Raw genomic sequence first — 12,243 nt, forward strand, 5'->3', positions numbered from 1 at the left:
AAGCATGCGTGTGTGGATCTTACTGGTGTCTCTCCTCTCGTTGGTTTGGGGAGTGGAGGTTTCGCAACTGAGCATGCTGCTTTGAAAGCCGCTGCGTGCAAAGTGGTAAAGCACGAGAATGCATGTAGAGAAAATCAACATGCGTTTGTTCCTTTTGCATTCGATACATTTGGTTTTCTCGCACCAGAGGCGGTGGAACTCCTTAATAGAGTCCAATGGGTCATGCATTCTAATGTCATATCTCCTAGATCCACAAATGTTGTTTGCAAAAGAATTGATTTTGCCATCCAGAAAGGGCTAGCGACGCAGCTTGTTGTCTGTTTGCCTTCAATTGATATGTATTAAACTTTCATATTTGTATCAAAGTTGGCTCAAGTATAATATATATATATATATATATATATATATATATATATATATATATATATATATATATAAAATTAAAAGGTCTACTAGAAGGTTGATAGTTGATACCCGGCCCATTCCATACGCTTAAGGTAGCCCATTTTCTAATGGTCAAAGTCCAGCAAACTAATTGACCGGTTCACTTTTGGCAGTTCTCACCGTAAGGCGAAGTCGGTTTTTTTTTTCAGACAAATCCCACCTCCTGAAACTGAAGCTTCCCGATGCTTTTTGTAACCATCAATGGCCGCCAGTAAACACATGAAACGCTTGTTGCACAATATCAGTACGTATTTCTTCTCATTTCACCTATATTCTTGTTTAAATACCCGTACTTACAATCCTACGGTTGAATACTTTTTTGTTATGAACCCTATGCGTTTGTTTGATTCGATTCTGCACCGAATGCCATCGTATGAGTCGTTCCTTTGTGATTATCATGAATTTTGATCACAGGGATGAGGTGCGGTTTGTAGTATATTTTACGGTCGAGTTAATGGTTTCTCGAGCTACTTATTGATCTAATTGCGCCATTTGTTCCTTATAAACGAACATTCTACCAAGTTAAAATTGTGTTATTTAATGTTTGAGATGTCAATCGCTGAGAATTGTTATGAATATTTCGTTAATGAGGATTGCGTGCAATTTTTTACATCGGACATCTTTTGTACATATGTATTGCAATAGATTTTTGAGAAACGCAATGTGAATCGAACATATCGGTTTACCAAAATTGATAATTTCTAGCAAATTTTCTTGAAACAGATGGTGATGCTCCAGTTAAAAATTATTATAAACCGAAAAATACATGAATTCCTGAAAGTCAACAAGTCATTCTCATAGTCTCATTTTATAGCTCCTTTTAAGTGGGGTGTACTAGTATAAACAATTTTGGTTCTCAAAAAACAAATATCTACATCAGTTTAAAAGCAAAGTTATCAGATACAACTTTCAAAGATCAAGAACAATGAGTTCATAATGATCTCAGAGGGAAACTTTTAGAACATATTACAGTATTTTGCGTTTGTATTTCTATTTTCTCAATCTTTATATCATTCACTTTTGGTGTTGCAGATTTGAGTTCCAAGTTTATAAAGGAAAGGGAACCTTATAACCCCCGTGTATATAATGTCATCAAACGCTTTCAATCACAATGGCCAAAAGTACAAGATCCAAACATGAAAGATGCAAAAGATGATGCATCTGTATCACCTAGAAATAGAATACCTCAACATGACAACCAAACAGAGTCGAATTCTAAGGTTAACAAATACAGTTCTGATGAAGAAGATGCAATCAGCAACAAGTGGAAGCCAGAGCTTGCTTGGCTCACAAAAGCACTTGAACCTGCATTACAATTGTGTAGATGGCCTCTTCCCACAGGTCTGTTTACAAATTTTCTCTATTTTATAACACCCTGTCTTTTTTTTCTATTAAGTTCTGTATGTATTTGAGAACATATTGTATTCTATTTAAAACAGGAAATGCACAGGGAACCAAAATCCCACCTAGTAGTCGATCACTTGCAGAAATTCTTGCAAGCATTCAAAGAAGCAAACTTGGAGTCAAAGATTGGAGCTTAAGTGATCTTACAATAGGTTTATATCTTATCTACCTTCAACAAGCATCCACAAATCCATTTCAAGATGTGAAGGGTGTAAAGATTTCATCCGACACAGTGGTAACTTTCTTAATTTCTCACAACCTTAAAATTCACAAATCATATTTCTGACATAAAAACATGACCTTTTAGTTGTTGTGTGTATGTACTATGTAGGTGCAGGATCTTATATACCATATTGAACTAGCAAAAGGGGCATATAGGGAAAGTGCTAGTGGGCTAGCTAAAAACAGCATGCTTCGTGAAAACAACATCATAAAATTTGTGAAGAATTCAAGCATGCTTAGACCTGGATACTACATTGGTGTTGATATTCGCAATAAACTTGTGATTTTTGGGATTCGTGGGACCCACACTGTGTATGATTTTATCACTGACATTGTTTCTTCAAGTGATGTGGAAGTTAATTTTGAAGGGTATTCCACTCATTTTGGAACTGCTGAAGCTGCTCGTTGGTTTCTCACTCATGAAATGGGAACCATTAAAGATTGCCTTCACAAACATCAGGTGCTCAATTTCTTAATTTTCTTTTTTCTTTTTTCTTTTAATGGAATAACTAATAATTTGTTATAGGGATTTAGGTTAAGACTAGTGGGCCATTCACTTGGAGGTGCAATTGCTTCAATGCTAGCAATTATGATTCGAAAAAAGACATGTGATGAATTAGGTTTTAGCCCTGAGATTGTTACAGCTGTTGGATATGGAACACCACCTTGTGTTTCTAGAGATCTTGCTGATAGCTGTTCTGATTTTGTCACAACCGTTTGTATGCAGGTTGATTTATTTATTTATATATTTATTTTTATTGGCATCAATTTCAATTCTTGTTTTTTTTTTGATAAACAGGATGATATAATCCCGAGGCTAAGTGTTGCTACTTTGATGAGATTGAGGAATGAAATTCTTCAGACTGATTGGTAACTAATGGGAATTAAGATTAATATTTGTGTTAAATTTTTTTTTAACCTTTTGAATTTCTCAGGAAAACCATATTTGAAAAGGACGATTGGAAAAGTGTTTTAGATGTGGTTAGTAATGCAAAACAAGTTGTATCCTCTGTACAAGATGCAGCTAGGAAGCTAGTTGATTACACCAAATTCGGAAGCCAGACAAAATTTATCGGTATTATTACTAAATTATTTATTTTATTTTATAAAGTAAAATGACTTATGTTTTGATGATAACAGACATTCCTGGTGTGAAAGATTCTGTTGTGACACCAAGTATTATGACATCATCAACCTCAAAAGCAGTTGGACAAAAAGGTGATGAGATTGAAGAGGAAAGAAGAGATGATTTGACGTTATTGCCCCAACCCCATGAGGAACTTTTTATTCCGGGAAGTGTTTATTTTCTCAAGAGGAAAGAAGAAAAACATAATGGCAACCGATTCAATTCTTTCACACTTTGGAAAAGAAATTCAGGTGAACATTTTGAAAGGATATTGTTGTCTAATAATTTGGTTTCAGATCATAAGTGTGATAGTCATTACTATGCTTTGAGGGATGTTTTAAAAGGTATACCTCTGCCTCAAAATCAAAACTACCCCAAGTAAAGCTTTCGTTTTTCTTACGTTTTCCATTTTTATATTTTACTTGTGGGACCCACAAATGACAAATGACAAATGACAAATGACAAAATGTTAGTGTTAGAAAATAGAAACGCATATGTTTTATGGTTTTTCACATGTTTATGTAGTTGAATGTACATATTGATTTTTATCATATTTTTAGAACATTTTAGGCCTTGTTTTGTGTTGCTTTTTTCTCTATAAAGGGCAGTTTGGAACTAATGATACTTAAAAAGTACATGATAATGGCAAAGTTGTAAAAAAATTAGGAAGTATTGGGCAAAGTGTCATTTCCCTGATTATTTCGGTTAACTCGTTCTTTTCACATTAAGCTAATAATAAACAAACACTCAAATATGGCTGACCAGTTAATTTCATCAAGCTATACAGAGAAAGACAAAGTACCTTCATCATAATTATGTAACTGGGCTTACATATCAAAATTGGGCTAATTAAAAAATAGCTATAAGTCTATAGATGAGCAGACTCTTAGATTGGAGGTCTCTCAGGTGAATTTAACTTCTAATCACTAACTAGCTGTTAAAAAAAATTGCAAACTTGGTAACACGGAAGTTTAAAAGTCAAAATCTAATTAAGTCAGTTGCTTTCTAAACAAGGGGAAAAGAAACATTGATATATAGTTTACTAAATTTGATTTTCATGTGAAGCTAATGACTTAAAAATAAATTTGAAAAAGACCAGCCCAAGACTCTTCAGGACTGGTCCAAAAAAGGATGAACCGTTCCGAGACCGGTTCGTCTCAAGAAGGATCGGAATCCAAATTTGTATACATATCATTTTTGAGTTAATTACATATTTTTAATGAAATATTAAATTTTTTCCTTTTTTCTTTAATTAAAATTTAGTGTATTATTTTTATTAGATCTTAATATATAATTTTAATGTTAACCACTTAGCGGAAAAACTTGAAATTGAAATAAAAATACCTAAAATGAATCGCAAAAAACCCAAAATCGAACCTTTTAAAAGGTGCATGTTAAGACTAGACCGAAAAAGACTGAGATCGGTCTTGAAAAGACCGGACATAAAAAAGATCGGTTTGAAACCATCCGGGACTGGTCTAAAAAAAATACTGAACCATTCAGAGACTGGTCCCGAAAAATCGACGAAGGATCAGTCCGGAACCAAATCAGGACCGCTAATGTGCATCTTTATAAAGATAAAAGAATGTTGGCTTTTAATGAAGTGGTAGCACAGAACATTCTAAAGTAAGTTTATCCAACAGCGAACAGTGTTCTCTCTTTTTGGTACAAGTACAAGAAAAGTTAAAATGCCCTTCGATACTTGTATCATAAATATGAAACACAATGCTCCTTCTAAGTCCAACAAAACATACATCCACTTTTCTTTTTGTGGGTAAAAACCTAATTATTACTTCGTGTTATTGCACACGTGGTATATAAACTGAGTTTGTTTGTTAATCTAAATCGAAAAAATTGAAAAAACTGGAAAAATTAACATCTAGCTGTTTGTTGCACTTTATTTATTTATTTTATACCATATATTAATATATGATGATTGGTTGTTGTTTCAAAAATACAAGGACATTTATGTAATTTTAGTCTCGTTTGAATGTGTGTAATGTGAACTAGACGGTAGATCATATGTTTACATTAAAATACTTTCGAAAAAATTTATCATATTTCATTCATTATTTCGAAACTAAATTCTTGACATTCAAGAATTAGTCATTAATGTTGATTTATAAGATTTCATTATTTGGGAGAATAATTTTGCCTAAGTATGTAAAAAATAAAATAATAATAATAATAACTGTACTATTATTGTAGTAACAAAGATATAATTTTTATGACAATATATACTTCCAAAATGCAAAGTGTTAAAAGTTGGTCAAACATTCCTTCACATGGAGATAATATTAATTAAAACATGTATATGTGTGTTAGACCAAAAATCATTGGGATTAGTCTTCTCTAATCTGGATTACACCTGTGAATGATTGAGATTGCTTTCCAATTTCTATCACCACTCTCAACTCTCAAGTCATGGTCCTTCACGTCGGTGGCTTTTTAAAAAAATTTCCATCATGATCATCATGTAAGTTTGGTTGTAGAATTTATACAATGTTTACGTCAATCTCATATGGACATAATACAATATCCAGCTCATCTGTAGCCTTTCACAAATTTTTTTTTTCTGTAGTAATGAAACTATTGTTATCTTTTTTGATCATTTACTATGTGTTCTCCAGTTTAATAAAAGAAAGAAAAAAAGAGAAAAAAAAAATAAGAAGAGAAAAGAAAAAAAATCGTCTTTTATTTTCGTGTTCACAAGTTTGAAAGAAAGGAAGGTGAATGAAGTTGTTTGATGATGGAGAACATAAATTAAGTACGTGAGGCGTTGAAGATAATCGTTATTAAAAGGTCTATATTTGTTTGATGATGAAAAACTCTTATATTTGTATTTGATTACTTTCTCTCCAAAATTTTCCATTTTGAGAGAAAAGTTAGAAAAGAAAATTATCAATGATGTCCATTTCTTTTCTTTCAATTTTTTTTTTCCATTAGAAAAACGAGAACACTATTTATTTCTAATTTATTTTAAATCCCTTTAACTTTTTTCCTTAAAAAGCACCCGAAAACATCTTTAAAGAAACCATTTTTCCCACCATGTTTAGAAAATGGCAACATACAAAAACGCAACATATTTTTACCATTTTTGTTTACCGTTTGAATTCTTTTTATTATTATAGTAAATCTGTAAGATAAATCAATAAAACAATACTTCAGTCGATAATGAATAGGATCAATGTTATAATTGAGTAACAAACTATTCTTTTCTTTTACAAAATATCATTGTTTTTTAGAAATGACCATGAATAAGTACTATATTGTTTGTTTTTATTTTCACAAAATACCATTATAAACTATGGAAATATTGATATTTTGTGAACACAAATTTGCAGTTTCTCAACTTATTAATGTGTGTGTATTTTTTTTCTTTAAATCAATGGCATTCTGTAAAAGAACAAGTAGTTTATATTTATTTATCGCAAACCAAAAAAATATAGTTTAATGAATATATTGATATAAATTAATACTTCAATGTCTTTCAATGTCAAAATCGATAAAAAGGTGAACACAGATTTTCTTTTTTGTATTTTGCCTTGATATTAAAATTAGATATTGAGAAAATGGTTTTTCCAAATGGTCAAAAACTCAAAAAGAGTAACTGTTTAGTCATTTTAGACAATAGTTAAGTTGTTAAATTAATAAAATGATGAAAGTATAAATAAATAAGTTTTTATACTTTGTTTATTTGAAGGCAAATAGTAAGCAACTAGATTATGACCTGCGTTAAACGCGTATAATATAAATTAAATACACATCACATTGATAGATGGTATTGTTTTAGGTGAAATTTTAATAAAAAATGTTAGTTAGATTCATTTTGAGTTTTTGAACCAAATTTATTAAATAAAAATATTTAATATTTGTATTAGAGCAATTTGATGTTTTAATATAGTAATTTTTAACATAAATGATCCACGTGATATTTGTTTTATCACAACACGATGCGACTCATTGATTAAAACATGTTGTGTAGTAGCTTTATAAATTTACTTTGTTCGGTATACAAACCCCATGGAGGCTCATATGACACTTTTCATATTGATCATGTAAAACCAAAAGCAACAATAAGTTGCTATGTGTACCAGCAACGCTAAATTCTGTAAAGAAATTTGATAAACATTACAATTAAAGTGCATTGCCATAGCCATAAACATCAAACTCAGACATTGTAATTTGGTCAATTTCTAAAATATTTTTTCCTTATAAAAATTAAAATATGATTTTTCAGGCTACACCTAATCAGATATACATATCTTCCGATCAAAGAAATTATTACAAAAAAAAGCCTTGTTATGAACTGTTGGGTTTTGAGCAATCTAACACTTCCTAAGTGTGCATGCAACCCTAATAAACCTTGGATCTATGTTTGTCTAAATACATGCAAAATAATAATTTTCCAAGGTTTATAACCTATCTAACATGGCATGGGGAACATTTCAACATAAAAGAGTTAGAAGAGATTACATACCTTTGTTGTGTTGGGTTCTTAGGAGTTTGAGGGCCAAGCACCAATAGTGTGAATGCCTCAAATGGAATCACAAACACCACAAACTCTTGGAAAACTTTGAGAGAGTATACACACTCTTGTATTTTCGGCCACACACATGCACACACACACTAGAACACTAGCTTTTTCTTAGGCTATCTTAGGCTCTCTTTCATGCTCCATAAGCATGCTTATATAGTATGCATGGTTAGGGTGAAACCCTAATAACCCATGTCTTTTCCTATTCCAAGGATCCATGGGTTAAAAGCTCCATGGATCATCCATGGACTTCCACATAAGCCTAGCCCATTAACAAATGAGTATTAGCCCACACTATATAAAACAAATAGCCTATAATTTAATTAGTATTCCTTTTAATCTCTAAATTAATCCATAATTAATTTAAGACTAAAACTAATTAAATAACGTAACTTCATATTAATATATTATAACTCATAATATATTAATAAACATATGTGTATAACTCTCATAAAATTATCCATAATAGTTTGGATGAGATGCAACCCAAATGGACCATGCCGGTCGGGTCAAGTATATACCAAATAAGTTATGGACTTAGACACCTTATCCAACAGACTCCCACTTGGATAAGTCTAATAACTATATTTGCCTATAACTTCAGGAACCAACCAACAATCGTAGCTCTCGAAAACTCCCTCGAACAATGAAGACTCTGTCGAACTATGAAGCGCCATTTTAGATAAGTGATCACATAATCCTCTGTTCTCATGATATCAGCCGGACAAACACATGGAACTATGTCTTGCTTATTGTCTAGCAGTTGTTTCTCGATTATCCGATTTGTTTGACGAAGAACTTCACTGAACACATCGGTTTAGTTCTGACCAGGCCTGGTATATGGGTCAACACAAAATCACCGAGGGGCCCGGATATCGCTTCTATTTCTAGAAGGAACAGATAAACTTCGACTGATATGCTTGTTCTACTACTTATTGAATTGTACACAAAGGCACGTTTTATAACATCAAGTTACTGATGCGTTTACGTGCAATCAATGCACAACCAACTCATAGGTAACAACTCATATCTCTAGGTTTAAAGATTTATATGATGTTATCGTCTCACGATCACTCGAGATAAATTCCATGAAGTGATACAAGTGAGCGTGGGTTTATACCAATACTCATAACTTATGAGTACTCATGAATGTTGCAGCAACCATTGCCATGCCTAAACACCTTTAAGGCATCTACAAACCCAATTCATGACAATCTTGATTCATACCTACTTCCGACGTATGATCGATTGTGGAGGTTTGAACAAATTAATTATTCTGGAAGTCAAAACATGCAAAACTGAAACAATAGTAAATAATTGACAATGATAGTAACACTTTACTCATAAATAAATCACAAATTTTATTCATCATCAAACGTCGATTACATTTTACAAGTTTCAGGAAAACTATCTAATCTGTAAAACTAATATCGTCCCTCAGCCCGATGCGTCTCGCATGCTGAAAATGCTTAACCCTCGTCAGTCCCTTCGTAAGGGGATCTGCAGGATTCTCATCTGACGATATCCTCCTTGTCACAAGGAGTCCTTCTTCAATCTTGTGTCTTATGAAGTGATATTTTCTGTCAATGTGTCGGGATCTGCCATGATCTCTTGGTTCCTTGGCTAAGGTAACCGCACTATTGTTGTCACAGAAAATCTCTATAGGTTCCTTAATAGCTGGTACAACTCCAAGGTCTCCGATGAAGTTTTTTAGCCATATCGCCTCCTTCGCTGCTTCACTCGCTGCTATATACTCTGATTCACAAGTCGAATCAGCCACCGTCTCCTGCTTGGAACTCTTCCAAGAAATTGCCCCTCCATTTAAGGTAAAGATCCAGCCCGACTGAGAGCGGAAATTATCCCTATCAGTCTGAAAACCAACATCACTATACCCTAATATTCTCAAGTCATCACTGCCACCAAGGGTAAGGACCCAATCCTTAGTCCTCCGCAGGTACTTGAGAATGTTCTTTACCGCGGTCCAATGAGCCTTGCCAGGGTTCCCCTGATACCTGCTGACCATGCTCAAAGCAAATGCCACATCAGGACGGGTACAAGTCATAGCATACATGATCGAGCCAACTGCGGAAGCATATGGTAATTGGCTCATCTCAGCTATCTCAGCCTCTGTACTCGGACTCTGAGTCTTACTCAGTTTGGTATTGCTTTGGATCGGTAAATCTCCTTTCTTGGAATTCTCCATGTTGAACCTTTTCAACACCTTATCCAAGTAGATACTCTGACTAAGTCCAATTAGTCTTCTACTCCTTTCTCTTAATATCCTTATCCCTAGGATATAGGTAGCCTCCCCTAGGTCCTTCATAGCAAAGCACTTCCCAAGCCAGGACTTAACCTCCTGCAAGGTTGGGATGTCATTTCCTATGAGTAGTATGTCATCCACATACAGTACCAAGAAGCTAACTATACTCCCACTAGCTCTGACATACACGCAAGACTCATCTTCGCTTCTCAAGAAGCCAAACTCTTTTACCTTCTCATCAAAACAAAGATTCCAGCTACGAGATGCTTGTTTTAATCCATAAATGGATTTCTTAAGCTTGCATACTCTATTAGGGTGCTCTGCATTGACAAAACCCTCTGGCTGATTCATGTACACATCCTCAGCCAACTTTCCATTAAGGAAAGCGGTTTTGACATCCATTTGCCATATTTCATAATCATGAAATGCTGCAATGGCTAACATAACCCTAATAGACTTAATCTTGGCCACCGGCGAGAAGGTTTCATCATAATCAATACCTTGAGTTTGAGTAAAACCCTTCGCAACCAGTCGAGCCTTATAAGTATGCACTTTTCCTTCCATGTCGGTCTTCTTTTTGAAGATCCATTTGCACCCGACTGTTTTACGGCCTGGTACATTGTCAACCAAGTTCCAAACTTGATTGTCATACATGGACTGTATCTCGCTGTCCATAACCTCCTTCCATTTAGCAGACTCCGGGCCTGCCATGGCTTCCTTAACACTGCTAGGTTCATCCAAATTTACTAGTGTACTATCACTAATAAACGTATCACCTTCCGTAGTAATATGAAAACCATAATAAAACGAAGGTGTGTTCCTAACCCGTGTGGAACGTCTCGGAGGTACAGACTCGTCAGCTGGATCAACAGGAGTTTCTTCCTCAGGTTGATTGCTAGTGTCTGAGGTTCCTTCACCAATTGATTCTTGAATTTCTTCAAGATCAATCTGCCTCCCACTGTCTCCTTGGCTTATAAATTCTTTCTCGCGAAAGATCCCTCTTCGTGCTACAAAGACCACATTCTCACTGGGTCTGTAGAAAAGGTAACCGAAGGATTTCTGTGGGTAGCCGATGAAAATACACCTTTCACTTCGGGGTTCAAGCTTATCATGAGTTTCACGCCTCACGAAGGCTTCGCAACCCCAAATTTTGATGTGGTCCAAATTGGGAACCTTCCCAGTCCACATTTCATGAGGTGTTTTGGTAACCTTCTTTGTAGGGACTAGATTAAGGATATGGGCGGCAGTCTCTAAGGCATACCCCCAAAAAGAGATTGGTAACGAAACTCGACTCATCATAGAGCGAACCATGTCCAACAAGGTACGATTACGCCTATCAGCTACACCATTCAGCTGTGGTGTCCTGGGAGGAGTCAATTGTGAGACAATCCCACACTCCTTAAGATAGTCAAGGAACTCGGTACTAAGATACTCACCACCTCGATCGGATCGAAGCATCTTAATGTTCCTGCCCAATTGATTTTCTACTTCCTGTTTGAATTCCTTAAACCTTTCAAAGGTTTCGGACTTGTGTTTGATCAAGTAGACATACCCATATCTACTATAATCATCAATAAAAGTCACATAATACCGATTAGCGTCCCTTGTGGCGGTTTTGAATGGCCCACATACATCAGTATGTATTAGGTCCAACAAACCTTCACCCCTCTCACAAGTTCCAGTGAAGGGTGATTTTGTCATTTTTCCAAGTAGACAAGATTCACAACTATCATCTGATTTGAGGTCAAATGATTCCAAGACTCCACTCTTTTGGAGTTGGTCTATGCGTTTCTTGTTTACATGTCCAAGACGACAATGCCACAATGATGCTTTATCTAGGCTAGTAGAAGAATCAATATACAACACATTATTTCCTAAGTTGTCTACAATCGACACAGTTTCATACACGCCATCACAAGGTAATGCTTTAAAATAAAACACATTATTAAAGAAAGCATTAATACCACCACATTCATTATCAAACGAAAAGGTAAAACCTTGTTTGTACAAAGCATGAAAAGAAATAATATTCCTCGCCATTTCAGACGAGTATACACATTTATTCAAATCTAATTTTAACCCATTATTAAGCAACAAAGTATAAACTCCAATCTTGGAAACAGGTGAAGCCTTCCTATTCCCCATGATTAAGTTTATCTTCCCGTGCTCCACATCCTCACTTCTTCTTAGGCCCTGCAAATCAGAACATATGTGAATACCACATCCTGTATCAAGCACCCAAGAGTTAGA

The 12,243-nt window shown here is 34.6% G+C and overlaps 1 protein-coding gene across 1 annotated transcript; it reads left to right on the forward strand.

The window, feature by feature from the left end:
* The first annotated feature begins 559 nt into the window (after positions 1-559).
* LOC111902488 (uncharacterized) lies at positions 560-3,769 on the forward strand. The gene is made up of 8 exons (XM_023898314.1): positions 560-688; positions 1,477-1,785; positions 1,884-2,083; positions 2,180-2,530; positions 2,597-2,797; positions 2,870-2,940; positions 3,006-3,145; positions 3,211-3,769. The coding sequence occupies exons 1-8, from the start codon at positions 646-648 to the stop codon at positions 3,576-3,578; spliced, it is 1,683 nt and encodes a 560-aa protein (XP_023754082.1). The 5' UTR covers positions 560-645; the 3' UTR covers positions 3,579-3,769.
* The last annotated feature ends 8,474 nt before the right edge of the window (positions 3,770-12,243 follow it).

Source organism: Lactuca sativa, chromosome 5 (assembly GCF_002870075.4).
Source record: "Lactuca sativa cultivar Salinas chromosome 5, Lsat_Salinas_v11, whole genome shotgun sequence".
NCBI lineage: Eukaryota > Viridiplantae > Streptophyta > Magnoliopsida > Asterales > Asteraceae > Lactuca > Lactuca sativa.

Bases quoted from the DNA above. Each gene is read 5' to 3' on its own strand.
- LOC111902488 (XM_023898314.1), top strand. From the start codon at position 646: ATGGCCGCCAGTAAACACATGAAACGCTTGTTGCACAATATCA. The intron at 689-1,476 runs GTACGTATTTCT...TTGGTGTTGCAG, and splicing joins ACGCTTGTTGCACAATATCA to ATTTGAGTTCCAAGTTTATA. The intron at 2,798-2,869 runs GTTGATTTATTT...TTTGATAAACAG, and splicing joins TCACAACCGTTTGTATGCAG to GATGATATAATCCCGAGGCT.